Source organism: Zingiber officinale, chromosome 4A (assembly GCF_018446385.1).
Source record: "Zingiber officinale cultivar Zhangliang chromosome 4A, Zo_v1.1, whole genome shotgun sequence".
In the NCBI taxonomy this organism is placed as follows: Eukaryota; Viridiplantae; Streptophyta; class Magnoliopsida; order Zingiberales; family Zingiberaceae; genus Zingiber; species Zingiber officinale.
In genome coordinates this window covers 134,014,082-134,034,701 of record NC_055992.1, presented here as the reverse complement: position 1 = coordinate 134,034,701, position 20,620 = coordinate 134,014,082, and the positions used below count along the sequence as shown (strand labels likewise).

At 35.3% G+C, this 20,620-nt stretch overlaps 2 protein-coding genes across 3 annotated transcripts; one reads left to right on the top strand and one right to left on the bottom strand.

Annotated features, from left to right (window-relative positions):
- The first annotated feature begins 1,317 nt into the window (after positions 1–1,317).
- Positions 1,318–7,443, top strand: LOC121971336 (dnaJ protein homolog). The gene is made up of 6 exons (XM_042522541.1): positions 1,318–1,623; positions 2,768–2,933; positions 6,048–6,189; positions 6,274–6,550; positions 6,640–6,838; positions 6,912–7,443. The coding sequence occupies exons 1-6, from the start codon at positions 1,474–1,476 to the stop codon at positions 7,232–7,234; spliced, it is 1,257 nt and encodes a 418-aa protein (XP_042378475.1). The 5' UTR covers positions 1,318–1,473; the 3' UTR covers positions 7,235–7,443.
- A 1,538-nt stretch (positions 7,444–8,981) lies between these two features.
- LOC121971335 (peptidyl-prolyl cis-trans isomerase CYP59-like) lies at positions 8,982–19,932 on the bottom strand. Of its 2 annotated transcripts, none has more exons than XM_042522539.1 (15): positions 19,604–19,932; positions 19,339–19,445; positions 19,117–19,221; positions 18,529–18,646; positions 14,921–14,971; positions 14,740–14,837; positions 13,868–13,967; positions 13,055–13,174; positions 12,885–12,962; positions 12,646–12,692; positions 12,500–12,555; positions 11,810–11,850; positions 11,059–11,167; positions 9,645–9,774; positions 8,982–9,554 (listed from the first exon to the last, which is right to left on the bottom strand). In XM_042522539.1, the coding sequence occupies exons 2-15, from the start codon at positions 19,434–19,436 to the stop codon at positions 9,110–9,112; spliced, it is 1,596 nt and encodes a 531-aa protein (XP_042378473.1). In that variant the 5' UTR covers positions 19,437–19,445; positions 19,604–19,932; the 3' UTR covers positions 8,982–9,109. The 2 variants fall into 2 exon arrangements, with proteins under 2 accessions (XP_042378473.1, XP_042378474.1); XM_042522540.1 differs by having other exon boundaries at positions 19,378–19,445.
- Between the last annotated feature and the right edge of the window lie 688 nt (positions 19,933–20,620).

Genomic DNA, 20,620 nt, shown 5'->3' with positions numbered 1-20,620 from the left:
GTAATCGTTGATCGATTAACCAAATCCGCACACTTTCTAGCGATCCGGAAGACTGATTCTCTGGATCGATTAGCAGAGTTATACTGTCGTGAGATTATTAGATTACATGGTGTTCCTTTGAGCATCATATCAGATAGAGACTCACGGTTCACGTCCCGATTCTGGCAGAGTCTGCAGCAGGCCTTGGGCACACAGCTTCGTTTCAGTACGGCATTCCATCCGCAGATAGATGGGCAGTCAGAGCGGACCATTCAGACTTTGGAGGACTTGCTGAGGTCTTGCGTTATGGATTTCGGAGGCAGTTGGGAGGACCACCTGCCATTAGTGGAGTTCGCCTACAACAACAGCTATCATTCGGCTATCCAGATGGCACCGTTTGAGGCGTTGTATGGTAGGCCTTGTCGGACACCCATCCTCTGGGAGGAGGTTGGGGAGGTCCAGCTGTTAGGACCTCAGAGAGCTCAGCAGGAGGCAGAGTTAGTTCATACTATCAGACGGACGATGCCAGAGGCTCAGGACCGTCAGAAGAGTTATGTTGATCAGAGACGGAGACCCCTGGAGTTCCCCATTGGTGATCATGTGTTTCTGAGAGTTTCACCCACGAAAGGGGTGAAGCGATTTGGTCTTCGAGGTAAGCTAGCTCCACGATCCTGGAGTTTTGTCGAGATAAATGTCTCTCTTATGTGCTAGTCATTTTTTCAAATGTTAATAATTGTCCGTGATTTACCTTCTCAGTATTGATCCTGGGACGAATTGACGAGGACGTTCAGGATGTACATATTCATCTTTTGTCATCAAGTTATAAATCTTCGCATTAGTTGATGACGGTGCCTAAATACTAACTGATTAAAGGAATTTTTTATTAGAAAGTCAAGTGGATATGATTTTGAGCTAATAGAAAGTTTTTATTACGAATACAATCGACTCGGTCAACTAACACCTTAATTTGTTGACTTAAAAAGTCAATCAATTGACTTGAGAGCCATTGATATCTATTTTGATTTTTTTAGATAACATATTTTTTAAAATAAAAACATTTAATTTTTTTTTTAAAAAAAAAGTCTTCTTATTTTTTAGATTTTTCAAAACAATTTATTTTGATACTTATTTTTAAAAATCAAATTTAAAAAAAAAACTATTTATTTTAAGACCATTTCGTTTTTAATTAATTTTTCGTGTATGAATATATTTATTATTATATTTTAGAAAGATACTTATTTTTCTTTCATATTTAAAATATTTTGGAATGAAGTTATCAGGAAAAGTAGGGAGTTATGTGAAAATTTATCCCCTACGATTATTTATACCCAGCAAAGCCGTCCCCGACTCGTCCTCTCGCACACCTGCTAGGGTTTTCCGTCCCCCAATTCCTCGTCGATCGAGGCTGCGATTCGTCAGAGTAGTGACGGGATCCCGTGATTCCACCTTCCATCTGTGTGCTATCGATCGATCGTGTGAAGTTCCGCTGCAGAGATGTTTGGGAGGGTGCCGAAGAAGAGCGACAACACCCGGTACTACGAGGTCTTGGGGGTGCCGAAGAGCGCATCTCAGGATGATATGAAGAAGGCCTACCGGAAGGCCGCCATCAAGAACCACCCCGACAAAGGCGGCGACCCCGAAAAGGTATCAAAAGGAATAGCTTTTTTTTTAATATATATTTTATGTTGTTGTCTTTGTTAGTTTAGTGGATCTGCTCTGGTAAGCTCGTCCTCCCCAATCGATTGTCTACAATTGATTCGTTGCTCAGTGATCGTCTTAAACTGGATCTTACTTGTGGCTGTTTCGTGTTTATCGGCTTATTTTATTTTATTTTTCGTTTATGGTTATTGACGAAAGGGATTTTATTGTTCTGTTTGTAAATTATGGTTTCCGTGTGGAAAATTTGTACCTTTTGTGTTCTTTTTGCATACCATATTTGGATAAAAGGGCGTTTGTGGATTTTGTCTGTAAATTTTGGTTACTTTCATTTACATCATGAGAGGCGTGTAGATGATCTGTTATGGTCTCATTGTGTTGGATCCCATTATTCACCTTTTCTTCATCATTTTGTAGCTGAAAAATCATTGTCTTTTATATATATATGTATATATGTTAAATTCAGGGCACGTTCAGTCAGAACATGAGAGGTGAGTTGGATGTCTTGTTTTGATTCTTCACTTTGTCGTTATCACTTTGGAAGCAGACACTAGGTATGGAAAACTAATAATCTGTTGGTCCGTGATTAACAAGAAGGGATCCTTCCTATTTTGTTGTAGGTCTTGGTTTAGTTTTATTTCTCCACAATCACCGGTGATACACCCAAAATAAAATCAAACTTTTGGTTTTGGAAGGTTTAAAGAATTAGGGTTGTTGTGTTGTGATGGCTGCTTGTAGCTGTACCTAGTTTTTTGGTGGCTTTGTTGGATAACGTCCATCACTGACGGATCCACTCACACGAGCTTATTTTTGACTGTTGGTGTTCATTGATGACTGCTTGTAGTTACATAGTTTTGGTGCCTTTGTAGGATAATATCTGTAATTGATGGATGCACACATTGAAAAAAATCAAACCTTTTTGGTTTTGAACTCCGAAGGTTTAATGAAATAGAATTATAAATAAGTTTATTTTGTGTGTGTATGTGTTGCTCCTGTGATGACTGCTTGTAGTAGTACTTTGTTTTTTGGTAGCTTTGTTTCATAACCTTTTTTTATTGATGGATGCAAATTGTTTGCTTCAGATCTCTTTCTTGGAATCATAATTATGATGAATTATTTATTTTTTTTTCAGTTCAAGGAATTGGCCCAGGCTTATGAAGTTTTGAGTGATCCTGAGAAACGGGAGATCTATGATCAATATGGTGAAGATGCCCTGAAGGAGGGAATGGGTGGTGGAGGCGGCGGACATGATCCGTTTGATATATTCCAGTCCTTCTTTGGCGGTAGCCCCTTTGGAGGTAAGTTGATCATTATAACTATTTTGGAATGTTATTGTCGATGGTTGCCAACATTGTTGGAATTCTATTTAATCTTTAATGCTATATCATTCATAATTGGGTTGTGGGTACACACGCAACCCGATCCCGGGTCAAGTCTGGCCCACACTTAACCCAGGCCATAACCAGGTCAATGGGTCGGTTGCCCGTTGACCCGGTTCGTTGGGTCGAACCGGTTGCGGGGCTGTTCTGGTTTGTTTGGTGAAAACCCGGCGGACCGCCGGTTACCCCCCGGTTCAACCAATTTTTTTTTTTACGATTTGAATCGTCGGTTAACCGGCGGTTCCTAGCCGTTAGAACTGGCGGTTCCTAGCCGTTGGGGACGGTTGGGGGAGTTTTGGGTATTTTTTTCAACGGTTAGGATCATTTGATCATTTTTTATCAATAGCTATGATTTAGTGTTGCATCATCTCGAGTTCGGAAGGGAAAGGAAATAATAAATCCGCAGGAGGAGGACCGCCAACATTCAATCCACCGATGATAAGATCGAGCACCTTCCGAATTCGACATCCGAAACACAAGGAAGTACCGATGTAATTACTTCTAAGTTTCGGAAACTTCCTCCTCTAAAGTCTTCTATTTTTACTAAACATTTTGATAAAGTCATTCTTCCGTCGGGAGAAATGTGTGCAAAATGTAAGTACTGCAATGCTTCCTACAAATTCCAAGCTGGCGGTGGCTATGAGTCGTTGAAATGACATGTAGAAACAAAGCATCCGACGAAATATGGACTCGACCGTTCTCAAGTGCAATTATCAAGATTTTCTTCAACTAGCGATAGTACTTATTCTGGTTTATTTTTATATTCGGATAATAAATTAAGAAAATCATTAGCTAAATTTGTTTTCGTAAAACAACTTTCTTTTAGTTTTGGATCTATATGTACATGTGAAGATTTTTGTAAAAAATCTTTTAATCCATGTGCTAAACAGGACTACACTTACTCATACAATTAAAAAATTAATAAAACAAGGAAAAAAGAATTTAATTGATGAATTTAGTAAATTAGATAATAAAGTTTCTTTATGTTCCAATATTTGGAGTGATCATTGGCAAACACATTTATATATGGGTGTAACTTGCCATTGGATCGATAACTCTTGGAACCTTTAAAAAGTTTGTTAGTCCTAATACTGCTTGTATAAATGATCTAAAATTTGTTTGTCAACCTATTATTGGCGGTTTATTTTTTCATATTCATTGTGTATGCCATGTGTTAAATTTATGTGTTCAAGATGGATTAAAAATTTTAGAAAATTATATTAAACCAATTAGAATTGCAATTCCTTATTTATGGTCTCATCCATTTATAATGAAACAATGGGATAGGTTTTGTTAAATTAATGGAATGAGACCTAAAAAAATTTCCACGTGATGTACTAACACGTTGAAATTCAATATACCAATTATTACAAGATTCATTTCAATATAAAGAATTATTATATTCATTTTTTGCACAAAATATTAATACTAATATATATTTATTTTCACAATAATGGAATATTTGTAGTAGTATTTGTAAAATTTTAAAAGTATTTAATGATGCAACCCAACAACTTTTCGGTATTTATTATTCCACTGTTCAATTATTTTTAGAAAAATTTTCTAATATAGTATTAGTTTTAAATGGATATATTAATGATGAATCTTTATCTGCATCTTAGCTATGAAAACTAAATGTGAAAAATATTTTTATTTTATTCTTGAAATTTATTTAATTGTATTTGCTTTAGATCTTGGATTTAAATTAGAAGTTTTACCAGAAATGTTAACTTTATATTATGACGCTTTAATTCCAATTAAAGATTCTTCTTCTCCTGATCTAGTTAATATTATATATAATGTTAGAATTTATTTATATGATATTTATAATCAATATTATGCAAAATATGAAACACAAATTAATGTTTCTGAAATACAACAAACTACTAGTAGTAATTTAAAACTTACAAAATCACAATTTTTATTAAAAAAAGGGACAAAATGTCCACGAGGATTCTCAAGTTGCACACAGGAACTTGAGAATTATTTTACGACTTCATTTATTTTAATGAAGCAGATAGCGAAATTTTGATATCTTAAAGTGATGGTCACAGAAGGCTCAAAGTTTTCCCGTCCTCTCCGTGATCATCAAAGAAATGTTAGCTTGTCCAGTCAACTGTTACTGTGGAGCAGACGTTTAGTGCCGACGGTAATATATTAAATGAACGATGATCAACTTTGTCTCCCGACTTATTGGAAGTCGAAGTATTACTGGACGATTGGACCAGAGCGGAGAAAAGAATCCAAGGAATGAAACTTTCAGATGACGAAGTTGAAGATTTTGATACTGAAGGAACGAATACGACAGGAACGGGAAATGAAAGTGAGTGACAATGTAAAAGATAAAAATGTAAAAGAATTATGTGGGTTTTGATTTCCCTATACCCTAAGGGGATATGTAGGCAACTTAAATAAGTGCAAGCCCTTTTTTACAATAAATTTTAATTTGTAATTTTTAATTTTTTTAACATAATAATTTTGAACTGTGGTGAACCGTGAACCGACGGTTCTGAACCGTGAACCGTAACCGTCTTGGGTGGTTAAGGTTAAGGGTCGACCTACCTGGAATCGTTAAACCAGCGGTTTCGAACCGTCGGTTCCGAACCGTTGTCAGGTCTACACACACGCACCCATCCCTCCATCACGGGTATTGATCTGACAAACCGACCGTATGTTTTTTTACATATTATCTGGTAGCTTGACAAAACTGGCTCGAGCTACTGTTATCCTGAATAGAGGGGATTAACTTCAGTATAATTATCATTTTCCATGAAGTTGCTCTTTTTATGTGTATAATGTTGTTTGTTTGCATTTACGATTCTCTAATGGATTCAAATTTGAAGTCCACATTTTCTTTAATATTTAACATGCCTTTATGTAAAATTAGTAGTAGTATGGCAGAGATTTCTAACCTTGAAATAAACCTCTTAGCATTCTAAGTTATCAAGTTTTGTTCGGTTATTGCAATGGTCTGTATGTTGATAGTAGATTATCTATTAAGTCTGACAAAAACTTAATCCTGTCATTGTGCAGGTGGAGGAAGTAGCAGAGGACGAAGGCAGAGGAAAGGGGAGGATGTGATTCATCCTCTCAAGGTATCCTTGGAAGATCTCTACAATGGAATTTCAAAGAAATTATCACTCTCACGGAATGTTATCTGCCGGAAGTGCAATGGGTGAGCTTCTTACCTTTTTCTTTATGTTTTGGATTCTGTTAAGATGGATTGATTACTACATGTTGATCATTTACACTGATGCAGCAAAGGTTCGAAATCTGGTGCTTCCATGACATGCTCTGGGTGCCGCGGCTCAGGTATGAAGGTCAGTATACGTCAACTGGGGCCGGGCATGATTCAGCAAATGCAGCATGTATGCAATGATTGCAAAGGAACTGGTGAGAAGATCAATGAGAAGGATCGCTGCCCGAACTGCAAAGGTGAGAAAGTTGCTCCTGAGAAGAAAGTGCTGGATGTGATAGTTGAGAAGGGAATGCAAAATGGACAGAAAATTTCCTTCCCTGGCGAGGCTGATGAAGCGGTACATTCTTTTTAAACCAGATTATCTAAATATGTTTGTGTACATTACCCCTTTTTAATCTATGGTTTTAACTGATAAATTGCACGCAGCCTGATACTGTCACCGGAGACATTGTGTTTGTTCTCCAGCAAAAGGAACATCCCAAATTCAAGCGTAAGGGTGAAGATCTCTTTTATGAGCATTCGTTGTCACTCACCGAGGCTCTTTGTGGCTTTCAGTTTGTTTTGAATCACCTTGACGGCAGGCAGCTACTTATCAAATCAAATCCTGGGGAAGTCATCAAGCCTGGTAAGCTTTAGCATTTATCACACTAGATCAATACAAGCTTTAGCTACTTAGCTAACTAAATTTGCCATGACAGATCAATACAAGGCGATAAACGATGAAGGCATGCCCATCTACCAGAGGCCCTTCATGAAGGGGAAGCTCTACATCCACTTTGCAGTCGACTTCCCTGATTCACTGGCACGGGATCAATGCAAAGCTCTCGAGGCAGTCCTCCCTCCAAGGTCTGCGTCTCAGTTGACAGACATGGAGCTAGACGAATGCGAGGAGACTACATTGCACGACGTTAATATCGAGGAGGAGATGCGGAGGAAGCAAACCCAAGCGCAAGAGGCCTACGAAGAGGATGAAGATGATTTCCATGGTGGCGCTCAGAGAGTGCAGTGTGCGCAGCAATAAGCTGGATAAAACATCTATCGTTCGGTTTGTGTAACGAGTTATGGCAAACTCAATTCTTAGTTGCATTTAGTGCTTATAATTTCGCAGCTTCATTTTACAGCAAATTGATGGATTAAGCAATCTTGATACTTATGAATTATATTGCATGTTCTTGTCATATGTATGCCTTTGTGGATCTTATTTATCTTTATATGCATCATAATTGTTTATTCGTGGAGCCTATGATTTAGTTTATTGTCTAAAAATCTATAGGTACATGCAAATTTAAAAATCGTATGTATTAGGGAGTTATATGAATTTGGGAATTTTATTAACCCTGCTCTATTATTATTATTTATTATTTACTCTTCTATATATTAAAAATTTATATTTTACTTACTGGGACAAATGATTTTAGGTGGCTTTGATTTAGGAGTTTGGAACGAAGAAAAGGATTTATTCTTAAATTTTATATTTAATTTGGTTGATGGAAATGAAATTAAAAGTTTAGAATGAAATTTAAAAATTTAGATTTTGGCAAAACTCATCTCCTCCTTTAAATTTTGACAATTAAGTGTTCCATGAAAATATGTTTAACATATTTATTTAATTTTTCTTTTATATTATTTTTTTTTTCTCTTGTTGTTATTTTTTATTATATTTTTTTTTCTCAACCTCTCATAATACATTGTCTTCATTTTCATTAATCATAAATTCTTTCGTTATTTTCTCTTATCATATTTTTTTTCTTATCGTACTCTTTCTTTCTCGTTATACTTTATATCTTCTCATCCTCTCTCCTTATGCTCTCTCTCCTATCAAATTCTCTTTCATCATTTTTACTTATCACACTTTTTTCTAATTATACATTCTCTCTCAATCTCTCCCATTGCACACTCTCTCTCCTCATTTTCTTTAATCATATTTTCTCTCTCTTTATCTTCTCTCATCGTACTCTCTCCTCATCCTTGTTCATCATGTTTTCTCTCTCATCACACTTTTTCATCTTTTTTTCTCATCATACTTTCTGTCTTCTTAATTTCTCTCATCACACTCTCTTTCCTCATTTTCTCTCATCACACATTCTATCTCTTCATTACCTCTAATCATACTTTCTCTCACATCACATTTTCTCTCTCATCATGCTCTCTCTCATCACGTTCCCTCGAGATAGTCTAGTGGCTAGTAGGAGTAAGCATTCGGTCAAAACCGAACCGACCGAATCGAATAGACTGAAAACTGAATAAATCGAATTTATTTTCATTCAACCGAACCGACCGAATTTCCCTATGAAACTGAACCGACCGAACCGATAAGATATCGGTTAATTCGGTTTTCGGCCGAATTGACCGAATTAACCAAATTTTAAAACATTATTCGGTTTTACCTTTAAAAAAAAAATTATTTAATTAATTATATTTTAAAATAAAAATTAATAGATGGATGAGTTATACGGAATGCAAGGATTATAATTAGGGATGCTATAATTTTGAAGTGAATTTAATAAGTCAAAGTAATTTTAATTTAATTTTAATTTAATTTTAATAACAACTATAATTTTTTTTAAAAAAAAAATCAACGTTCTTTTAACATATTTTTTACAAAATTATAAAATTTTAGTCCATTTTATTATCCTCAATCTCCAATTCTATTCGGTTCTTTGAAAAATAGAATAGAAAAAAATGTCTTATAATAAAATAGAAATACTTATTGTATGAGAAGTTATAAAGAATAAAACAATTATCCTAATCAACAAAATCCACCATAATGATGAAAATAAAATGGGATTTCTCAAATTAAGTATAATAAATTTTTCCTAATTGTATATTTTAATCCAACAACCTCTCTAACACAAACAAACCAAGAATCCCAACTCCATTACATGAAACAAAGTTTTTATCTCCTTTCCTCTCTGTAACTACGTTCCTTGTGATACTTGTCCTCCCTGTCCCTGGAACTCCTCTCCCGGCTATGGTCAGTTTCCTGGTCCCGACTTCTTCTCTTACGAAGGTGCTCATCCTCATTTCTCCTATGACGATCTCTCTCATTCCTGTCTCCTGTGTCTTTTACATGGTGGCTATAGCTTCTCTTTTGATCATCACTGTCCTGTGCACGTCTGCTACTTTCAAGCCGTCTCCGGTGGCTTTCTTTGTAATGATCGTCGTATCTTTGGCTTTCTCTGGTTTTCTCATTTAGCCCACTACCACTTCTGATATAGTCCTTGTTCCTCTGCCTGTCAGAATTCCTGTCTCTTTCAGTAGAGTACTTTGGCTTCTTTGTCTTTCCTGATCGGTCTTCTCTTTGATCCTCCAGATTATCTTCGTCAAACAACATGTCATATCTGCAGCAGCATAAAAAATCTACTAGTAAATCGGAAGAGGGGAAAGAGAACAAACAAAATGCATTGACAACAGAGAGGGGAGGTTGGTACCTCTCATGTTGATGTCCACCGCGCTGTGTACTATCATCTTTCAAAACATACTTGTTTCCTTTCTGTTTGTTCTCGGTGTCATTGTCGCAGTTCTTTGCTAAGTGATCGAGAGCCCCACATTTGAAGCATCCTTCATAAAGGAACCAGCGAGAGATCAATTTCCAGCACGACGGTTGAACAGGTTCAGCAATGTAGATTTACAACAAAGTATTTTACATAAAGATTAAAGTACCGCAGCAGAATTTACTGAATATATGCCCATCATCGATAAAGTGGTTTTACCTCTAGAAACATGATAAGTTAGTTTAAGACGTGAAAAGTGGCATAGACCACTTTTTAGTTATAGCATATAGCAAGGAGTCGATAAGTGACGCTAAGGGATTTGCTTGTAGTTTGCACTATGATAAATAATAAACAGCAACCTCAATCGATGGATGATTGTTTCGAGTATTGATTAAGGTCCAGCTAAGACTCAGAAATCAACCTTGACAATGGAATTGAATGTGATGAACAGAGATCTGTACTACATATTAAGATTTTTAGTTTTGTTAATTAAAAGAAAACCAGGCAATTAGTTGGAAAATGTTCCAATTCATTGAGAGTAACACAATGATTGGGCAGAAAGGACCTCCTTGTGGGAAAAAGATAAACAGAGGCACATCACTTACATTTGCTCTTGCATGGGAATATATATTGACGATGATGACAACCAAACCTTATCCCACTAGGTCAAGTCGACTATATAAATCTTCTTACATTATTGAGCTCTTTGCCCTATAATATCATCTATATTTAAATAAATTTTATCATATTTTATCATTGTTAATCAAATCCTCTTTGATCTTCTTCTTCCACGTTTAATGTGCGTATTTGCCCATGTTTTACATTGTCCAACTGGAGTAAAAGGGTATATAAAAAAAAATTGCTTAAGAACTTAAAATACAGAATAATCAGTAATCAATAAAGTTTGTTTTGAAGAGAAAAACAAGAGTCATATCGAATTGGAAAAACAAGTCATTTTGAATTGAAAAAATAACCTCCCAAAAGGCAAAAGATCTATGGAATATGCTTTGCTTGAAAAAATGTTGAGCCGCCCTTGACATTTATCAAAAAGAAAGTATGATCCTTGAGAAAGCATTAGGTGAGTAGAGATTAATCCTCAAGCTTGTTACTCTCATCATTTAGTATATCTAGGTCAGTCATAAATCAGAGGTACTTTGTTGATGTCTTATCTATTGTTCCTATCTTAGAATGAAACCCTTTTATGCTGATTTTTCATGTGGCATAAATAGATAATTTATGCACAATTGCAATTTCTAAATTAATTACTAATCATAGTAGGAGTTAAACCATATATTCATGACATAATATCAGTTGTGGACAAATATAGCAAATGGGTCTATGTTGCACATACCTTTATCGGAATTGCTTCTTTTTCCATGCCTATACTGGTTCCATAGTCTAGACACACTTTGGCTGAAATCCACGTGTATCCTCCGGTCGTCAATTAGAGTGTTGTCCATCTGTTATTATGCACACACAATTTTATCTGTGAGCAAACCAATGAAGATGAGAATCAAGTTTGTATAAAGCTCGGCACATTTAGTGTCGCCAAAGTGTCAAAAAGACATGGGTATCGAACTCAAGAATGATGGAGATTCAAATATCTAGATATATCATAAACAAACAATTTTTTATAAGACTACTAAAAGAGATTGAAGAAGCATGTTTATGTCAAATTATTTCAAATAAAAATCCTTCTTTAGATCTAAAACTTTGTTTCAGTGCTAACGATTGGACGCATCTTACAGACAGTATCTCAACATTAGCCTTTGATTGTTCAATTAAGATAGACAAACCCCTCCTTGGTTACTTCTAAATTGAGACAACCAAAATAGAATGGTAGTTAATATAAACATACACAGGTTCCAATATTGCATATAAATTCATTAGATAGGTAAATGTAGCCCACATGCTTAAAACGCGCTTATGGACAAATTCATAGCAGGTCGATAGTCTAAGCAGTATTAGGTGAAAATACATTCTATAGATCCCTGTTTCCTTCTCAAAAAGAATATGAAAAAATAAAGCGAACCACTTGGCATTACAACAGTTGGATGTCAACTAGAATTTTTAATTAAAAGTAATGTAAGTGCATGACTTACCTTGAAATATGCTCGTTCACATGCATCATTCGACTCAAACTCTGGGAAATAGTTAAAAGGGAAACATGTTATTAAGCATGAGCAACAAGAAGCAGCAAGTGTATAATGTACATGGCGAGTAGGCAAAACACTTGGAAAATATACAGTGGACTTTTTCCTTTTTCTGCTTTGATATAATAGAAAATTAAAAAAAGGACAGTCCGATGCATGAAACTCCTGCCATGCGGGGTCCCAGGGAAGGATATAATAGAAAATTCATAATCTAAAATATCCAGCCATTGCTTAATTAGCAAACAGAGATTTTATACTGTTGGTGCTAATAAAATGATCATACCTCACTAGCTTCTTCGATATTTATGTTAAAACTTGTTCTTGAGGAATATGATAAACTGTAACAGAATCTAGTCTGCTAATGCTGGTAATGATTAAGCAAGGGGACAGAAGTAAGCACAGCCAACAAAATCATTTCATGAGAATCTCATACGGATTGCAGAAAGTCCTTTCAAGGAAGCATTTCAAGGTGTAGACAAACTATTTTCTAAGAGGAGAAATCGCCTACAGCCTTCATACTACAACTCAGCCTTGTGTACTATATGCAAACCAAGTTCTATTGCAATATAACGTCATTCTGCTTAAAAATAGGAAATAAAACGATGCACAAATTCTAGTATTCCAGTTTAAGAAACTTACCTATGAAAGCATAGCATAAACTGTCTCCAGTCTTGTAATCGCGTATTATGTCAGCCCTATATACGTGAGTTTTTTTTTATCTCAGTTCAGGATGATAAATAACAAAGACAGTGGCAACATCAAGTTCAATAGAAATTAGCACTTACGATGTAACAGTTCCAAAGCGTGAAAATATTGTATGCAAATCCTCATCCTGCAATCAAATCATTTGAAAACAATATCATATAAAAACCACAAACAAAAAAAAAAAAACCTACATTGTGAATAGACCTTATCATACATAAGTGATGCAGAAGCTAAACCCTTAAAAAATCAATTCACAGATAAAAAAAAATACCCCATGCGCTCACTGACGGTAATAGTAGTTCAGTAAAGGATTACTTACTTGAGTAACTGGATTCAGTTTACAAACAAACAGTACATTCTCTGGTGGTTTAACATCAGCATCAGGAATGTCTCCTATCTGGCACATAAAGAAACTCCAATTGTAAAAATTGAAAAACTAAATCAGATTAACAAAAAAATAGAATCAGAATTCTGACAAGAATTTCTTACACTTTCAAGAATAGCCGCATTTGTATGGGCCTCTTTACTACGAAGTCTCTCCTCGAGCTCTTCTGGGCCTAATGTATCGTCCAAGGGAACCCAGTCATCTTCTAATCGCTCTTCTACAATCTGTACGTACCCATAATGAAAAAAAGGCTGAGACATGAATAAAATGACACAAGAAACTCTAACCAGTATCAATGTGCAGAAAACCTTCAAGATGCCAAAATAAGTTAAATTACTAGTCGTATTTTTCTAATATATACCCCCCAAAAGTTTCAATTCCACAAATCGATTGAGTATTCAAGGGAAAAAAAAATCATGTAAAGCATATTAGAAAAGATAACTAAGTCTCAACGAAAGAAATAAACAGTTTAATTAGAGCAAAGAGTAAAATTGAAGTATAAAAAGTACCAAAGTGAAATATATAGCTCATAACAAGGCATCTGCGAATATTAGGTCCTGATTCTGAGATATGGAGGTTCAGTGTAAAATTTGAACATGACTCAAACCTTAATCACACAAATTATAAGATACACCTTTACCACTCTCCTGAAAAGGCTCCTAACTATGATAACAAAGAACACTATGCGCGAGAACTGCATGAAAGATGAAAAAGAAGACAGACAATCATTTCAAAGACATCTGTGTAAAATTCAAGCTTTTGAGCAATCTCAAAGATGCATTTCTACAATACAAATAGAAGACAGATTCAAACAAGGAAAAAAAAATGTACAAATAAAAAAGAGTTCCCTATCACATGATCACACGCACAAAAAGGAAACACGGTACACAAAGTGGTAGGAAAGGTCAATAACTTACCTCATCATCTAGTTTACCTTCTGGGGATTTCTCAGGGATAAACTCAGAAAGTTGAGGTGGGTCATCAAAAGGATCGTCCAGAATGTAGGTATGCTTGATTCTGCCAAAGCAAAATCACAAATCATTATGAAGAAGGAAATATCAGGCAGTCTCATAAATCTTCAAACATGCTGGAACTGAAAATGAATTGTCAAAGAGTGTAACTCTTCAAATTTGTGTACTAATATTGTTTTTAGCTTTACCAAGATTATCAAGAGGTGGATCGAAACCCTTTTCAAATAATTCAAAGAACCTGAGAAACAACAGTTTAATCTTGTCGCAAAATCTGATTAATTCATTGAAGTTGGTCCTCACATGGATCAGCATCAAATTATTAGTCTAAAACGACCAAGGAAATAAATACTAGTGGTATAATTAATCCATTACAAAGGTCGGATACATCATCAAAAGTTGTGAGAAATATTCATGCAGACCACATATCACTGTCATATAACAGCTAACAGCACCCCTTAAATCAATTGCGATGGAATCAGAAGTACATAACCTGGGAGTCTATTGTGGCACTGCAAGCAAAGCATAATGAGCATGTCAAGCATTTCCTAGCTCAACTTTGTTAGTTCCTTTCCAAACATCTGGAAACATGGAACTAGTAAAGGAGTATGTTGGAAATGACAACAATTCTTAACAATAAGAATAGAAGATGCAACCTACAACAATGAAGTTACACTTTCATTCATTTCAAATTTTCTAGGTTATTAATATTTTTTTTTTTTTTGCTGTTGACAGAAAAAACAAGAGAAGGTAAAATGATGATGAAGCTGCACTGTACTTAGTTCACACAATTTTTTTACAAAGAAAGAGAGGGCACAAACCTTATATCTTTATAGGGCCTTTTGTTAGAATCCACATAAGCTTCATTTATCTTAGCCAGAGTGTCCAATCCTTCCTTTTCTTCAACAACACCAAATACCTGCATCAGGAATTAAGAAAGTTTAGATTTCCAGAGGGTGGGAAATTTGGCAATGCACAAAAGGATTAATGATGTGTACTCACAGTGTGTTTCCCATCGAGATAGTCAATGTCATCTCGTAATGTGAAGTAGAACTGCATGGATGATACTAGCATAAGATTAAAAATTATAAATGAATTACCATAAAAACTTCAAGAACTCCACCCTAGTCTCAAGCCCAGATAAAGGAGGAGAGTTGCGTTAGGTTGCTGGCTGGCATTAAAACTATGGCAAATGTTCAATGACTGGATCCATTAAACTATTGTGCTAATGCTAGATTGTTCACCGAAAAGAACGCGTTGCAGGGTCTGACTGTAATGTCTCAGTAAAGATCGCTACATCTCCAGAACTCAGGTGTAGTGCAAAATATGCAAGAGTTTGCATTGCAAGGTCCGACTGTAACGTATCGGTAAGGACCGCTACATTTCCATGAGAACTTGGGTGTAATGTTAAATATGCAAGAGTTCTCACAACATAGGTTGAATACGAACAAATATGATAGTAAAACTAATAATCTAATATTTGGAATATGGAACATAAGAACCTCACTGGTAAATTAATGGGGGTAGTAGATACAATGATTAGGAAAAGAATTAGTATTTTATATGTACAAGAAACATGATATAGAATTCAGGTTTTAAGTTATGGTACACGGGAAAGAGTAAAATAAGAAATGGAGTAAGTATTGTTGTAGATAGTTCGTTAAACAATGAAGTTGTTGTAGTTAGAAAAGGGAATCGAATTATAGCCTTTAAGATAATAGTAGCGAAAGAAACTATGAACATAATTAGCGTATATGCACCGCAAGTAGGATTAGATGAAGCTATCAAATCAAGATTTTGGGACGACTTAGATAAAATATTATAAAATATTCTGTCAAATGAAATGATTTTAATAGGAGACAATCTAAATAGACATATCGGAATGAAAAATGAGGAATATGAGAGAGTGCAGGGGAGTTATGGGTTTCGAACAAGAAATGAAGAAGGGAAAACTATATTAGATTTTGTGATAGCATATGACCTTATATTAACTAATACATTTTTTAAGAAAAGAGAATAACACTTAGTCACATTTAAAAGTGAAAATAATAAATCGCAAATTGACTTTCTTATTGTTAGGAAGAATAATAGAAAGATTTATAAATATTGCAAGGTCATCCCTAGAGAAAGCTTAACTATCCAACATAAATTAGTAGTGTTGGATATACGTCTCAAGCATAATTTCGATAGAAAGAAAATAAATACGACTCTTAGAATTAAGTAGTGGAAATTAAAGGATGGGAAGCAAAATATATTTAAGGAGAAGGTAGGAGTACAAGTATTAGGTAAAATATATGGTGACTTTAATACAACATAGGATAAAATAATATCAAAGTTGAAAATAGTAGCTAAGAGTGTACTCGGTGATTCAAAGGGACATGCACCACTAAATAAAGAATCTTGGTGGTGGAATGAGAATACTTGGGGTTAGCGTCCCAGTCATGAGCTTTCAACTATGTACCTGCATTTACCTCTCTCCATATCCATGGGACCAGCTCTAGGGGGTCGCTAATGTGGCAATTTTCTCTTTGGTGGTGGAATGAGAAAGTACAAGAGGAAGCGAAGGAAAAACGAATCACTTATAAAAAATTATATATTTGTAAGAACAAAATATATATATATATATAGAATAGCCAAGAAAGAGGCCAAGAAAGTAGTGAATGAAGCAAAGAATGAAACTTTTGAACGATTATATCAAAAATTGAATACAAAAGAAGAGGAAAGAGACATTTATAGAATAGCTAAAGTGAGAGGAAGGAAAACAAGAGGTCTTATCAAATAAAATGTATTAAAGATAAATGTAATAGAGTACTAGTAAACGATAGAGAAATAAAAGATCGGTGGAAAAGATATTTTATCAACTTTTTAATGAAAATTTAGATGGCTAACTAAAATTAGGTAATTTAAGTAAGTCAAATGAGTATAGAAATTTAAATTATTGTAGAATTCAAATTTAAGAAGTAGAACAAGCTTTAAATGGGGGAAAAACTGTTGGATCAGATGATATTCCAATAGAGGTATGGAAGTGCATAGGAAAACAAGCTATTAATGACTTACAAAATTATTTAACATGATATTAAAAATGAAAAAAATGTCTGATCAATAGATGGTAAGTAGTTTAGTTCCCTTATATAAGAATAACGAAGACGTACAAAATTATGCAAACTATATGAGTTAAACTAATGAGTCATACCATAAAATTTTGAAAAAAAAATAATAGAAAAAAAATTAAGGAAGGAGACCATAGTGACCGAAAATCAATTTGGATTCATGCCTAGAAGGTCGACAATAGAAGCTATACATCTTCTTAGACAACTAATTGAAAAATATCGGGAGCAAAAAAAAAAAGATCTACACATGGTATTCATTAACTTAGAAAAAACTTATGATAGAGTCCAAGAGAAATTATATAGAGAATTCTAGAAAAGAGAGGTGTTAGCGTGATATATATTGAACTAATTAAGGATATGTACGAGGATATAACGACCAGAGTAAAGACTTCAGACGGAGTAACTAAAGCATTTTCAATAAAGATAGAGTTACATCAAGGATCAGCTCTAAGTCTCTATCCTTTTACACTAATTTTGGACGAACTCACAACACACATTCAAGAGATTGTACTGCATGTTATTTGTAAATGATACTGTTTTGGTAGATAAAACACGTGAAGGAGTAAATGCTAAATTAGAATCTTGGCGGAAAACACTAGAAGGGAAAGGTTTTAGGCTTACTAGAATAAAGAAAGAATATATGAAATTTAAATTTAGCAATATTAGACGTAATGAGACAATTATTAAGATAGGAGATGATGAGTTGACCGAAACCGAAAGTTCTAAATATTTAGGATCATTTTTGCAAAACAATAGAAGGATTGAGACAGATGTCTTACCTAGAATACAAGCAGAATGGCTAAAATGGAGAAGAGTGTCGAGTATTTTATATGATCATAAAGTACCTCTAAAATTTAAAAGAAAGTTCTATAAAACCGCAATTTGACCTACTATGTTATATGAAACTGAATGTTAGGCTATGACTCAAGCACATGAGCAAAAGATGAGAGTTGCAAAGATGAGGATGTTAAGGTGGATATGTAGACATAAGAGGATGGACAAAATAAGAAATGAGATTATTAGAGAGAAAGTCAGAGCTGCATCTATTGAAGTAAAACTCTAAGAGACGCATTTAAGATGGTACAGACATGTATTTAAATAACCAACAAATGTTCTAATTAGGCGATGTGAAACTATGACAAACACACATATCAAACAAGAAAGAGGAAGATCAAAAAAGAATTGGTTAGCCACAGTAAAATAAGATAAAATTTATTTAAGTATAGATGATGATATAGTAGGAGATAGAATTCAATGGGGTAAAATGATCCATATGGCCGACCCCACCTAGTGGGATAAGGCTTGGTTGTTATTGTACGATAACAACTTCATAAAACAATACTTCAATGTGATTAAGGAAACAAAAGTTGCCAATAGGCAAAAATTCTAGCTAAAGAGGCATCCCAAAATTAGAGCATAAATTTAGTAAAAAGTAGCTTGCTGGAGACTAATCGACAAACTGGATAGAACGTTTATGGAAAAAAAAAACAAAACAGAAACCTGGGAAGCATTAAGATTCTCTCCTGCACTAGCCATGGCTAGAGTACCAGTCCGAGAATGCTTCAGCTCAGGATGTATTTCATCATCAAAAAATCGTGCCTGGTCACCATATAGAAACCTGAAAATAGGGCATATTGATAAGAGGCATCACCAACTAGACATGTAGTTCTATAACAATATATGGCAGAAATAATCTGGCAATATGGGAAAAGGGTAGAACATAGATCTATAGGAATTTGAACAAATTCTAGTTGCATTTAATCAAGATAAATTCAGATGTAACATGATAAACAAAAATTAAATAAAATTATTGTCCCTAGTTGATACCTCCTGCCCACTGAAAAACTTTACATTGTGAAATACTGAACCTCCAGCCAATAAAGATAATAATAGGCAAAAAAAAAAAAGGCAATGTTCTAGTTTTATATTTCAAAAAATCATTAGTGTAGATAAGAAATAATTCCTTGGCAAATTTCATAAGCAGACTATACATGTATCCGAATAATCTGCTGAAATGTCTGAATTGCAGCATTTTATCGTGATAAATTATCATTGCAGAAAAATAACAAGCTGGGAAAAAACACTAACTTGTACACCGAATCACCTCCAGTGCCAGTTCCAGTCCTGTCTCCACTTTGTGCCAAGAAATCCTTTTCCACCTTATGGAACAGGCATCCATTGTAATATTTCATCCTGCACAGATAAAGAATCAAAAATCAAAAAATATAACATAACACTTTAGATACACTTGCTTCTTCTCGCATTACAAAATGATATCGAGGCTCATGATAAGAGTGTCAGAATGCATACTTGCAAAGTTTGAGAAAGTTTTTGGAAGTCAGAGGACACCTATCAGAGTGGAGATCCACCACAATGTCCCCAACGCTCGTCACAATCAAGACCGACATGATGAGTAACTGCACAGAGAACATTTCTCAAACAGCTTAGCTTAAACACCCACCACCCTCCAAATTCGACTGCTAAGAACCCCAATTGACTAGAGACAAGCATTAGAAGAAATAACACAATCCATGACGCCCAACTGTTATGGAGCTTGCGAGGGGTAAGACTCTACCTAGGTCAATGAAGACGCTTCCAAACACACCTCTACCGATTGCTCCAGGAATGAGTCTGCTATCGATGGAAGGACTGAGCTGTTGCAAGGCTGCGGCGCAGCTTTCCTCCGCGATTGTTTGGCCGACAGAAGGGCTGCTACTCCGCGCGGCGAGGAAGGAAGCAAGAGGATGCTCTCTCGCGTGCTCAGTGGCAGGAGGGGAACACCGCCGCGACAAGGCTGCTCCGCCGATGGCACGCGAGGAGCACCAGCCGATAGAGCCGAAGGGAAAGACAAAGGGAACGGGCTTCGATTTGAAATCCTGTGTGACCTAGAACGGAAGCTCGTTTACCATGGAGGATGGAAGCACGTGGAGGAGGAGAAAAGAAAACAAAAAATAATAAAGCATCCAGTCAATTTGGATTGGGTCTATAGGATTAGCCCATTCCGTTAAATAATTTAAATAAATTGGATTGAAATTTTATCAACTCAAATTCGTTGTGGGCTGATCCATCTAAACCCACGACCCATGTGAGTCGGGGCATGACTGACTTAAATTAGCCCGCGGGTTGAGAAATTATGGAATTATCAGATTTTATGTGTTGGAACTTTTGTTGATATCCAATCCCTGAAGTCTTCCAAGGGGATCTTGCTATAGTTCGTTAGGATGGTCTTTGAGTTGTTGGAGCATTTGTTGATTTGCAACATCGTGTTGTGGTTGGCCGAACAAAGACAGTTTTAACTGGATAACTTGGAGATAGATTGACTGTGGTTGGGAAAGCATGAAGATTGATGGACTGAAAAGGTACATTATATAGTTCAATGTTGAATGCTTTGTTGGATTTTAAAATTTTGCCTGTTGTAGCCTTCCATCTTTGAACGCTTTGTTTTAACGCCTCATTCAGTGTTAGAAGGATATGAATGAAATAGTCAAATGTGTTGAATGTATAAATTATAAGAAAAAAAAAAAACTCGAATGTTGAATGCTTTATTGGATTTAAAAATTTCACCTGTTGTAGCCTTTTGTCTTTGAACGCT

What these genes read in the sequence shown, in the direction of transcription:
- LOC121971336 (XM_042522541.1), top strand. Translation starts at nt 1,474, where the DNA reads ATGTTTGGGAGGGTGCCGAAGAAGAGCGACAACACCCGGTACTACGAG. An exon ending in AAGGCGGCGACCCCGAAAAG is followed by an intron (nt 1,624 to 2,767) that starts GTATCAAAAGGA and finishes TTTTTTTTTCAG; the next exon opens with TTCAAGGAATTGGCCCAGGC. An exon ending in ATCTGCCGGAAGTGCAATGG is followed by an intron (nt 6,190 to 6,273) that starts GTGAGCTTCTTA and finishes ACACTGATGCAG; the next exon opens with CAAAGGTTCGAAATCTGGTG.
- LOC121971335 (XM_042522539.1), bottom strand. Translation starts at nt 19,436, where the DNA reads ATGTCGGTCTTGATTGTGACGAGCGTTGGGGACATTGTGGTGGATCTC. An exon ending in AGAATCTTAATGCTTCCCAG is followed by an intron (nt 14,972 to 18,528) that starts GTTTCTGTTTTG and finishes TCATCCATGCAG; the next exon opens with TTCTACTTCACATTACGAGA. An exon ending in ATCTCGATGGGAAACACACT is followed by an intron (nt 14,838 to 14,920) that starts GTGAGTACACAT and finishes TTCCTGATGCAG; the next exon opens with GTATTTGGTGTTGTTGAAGA.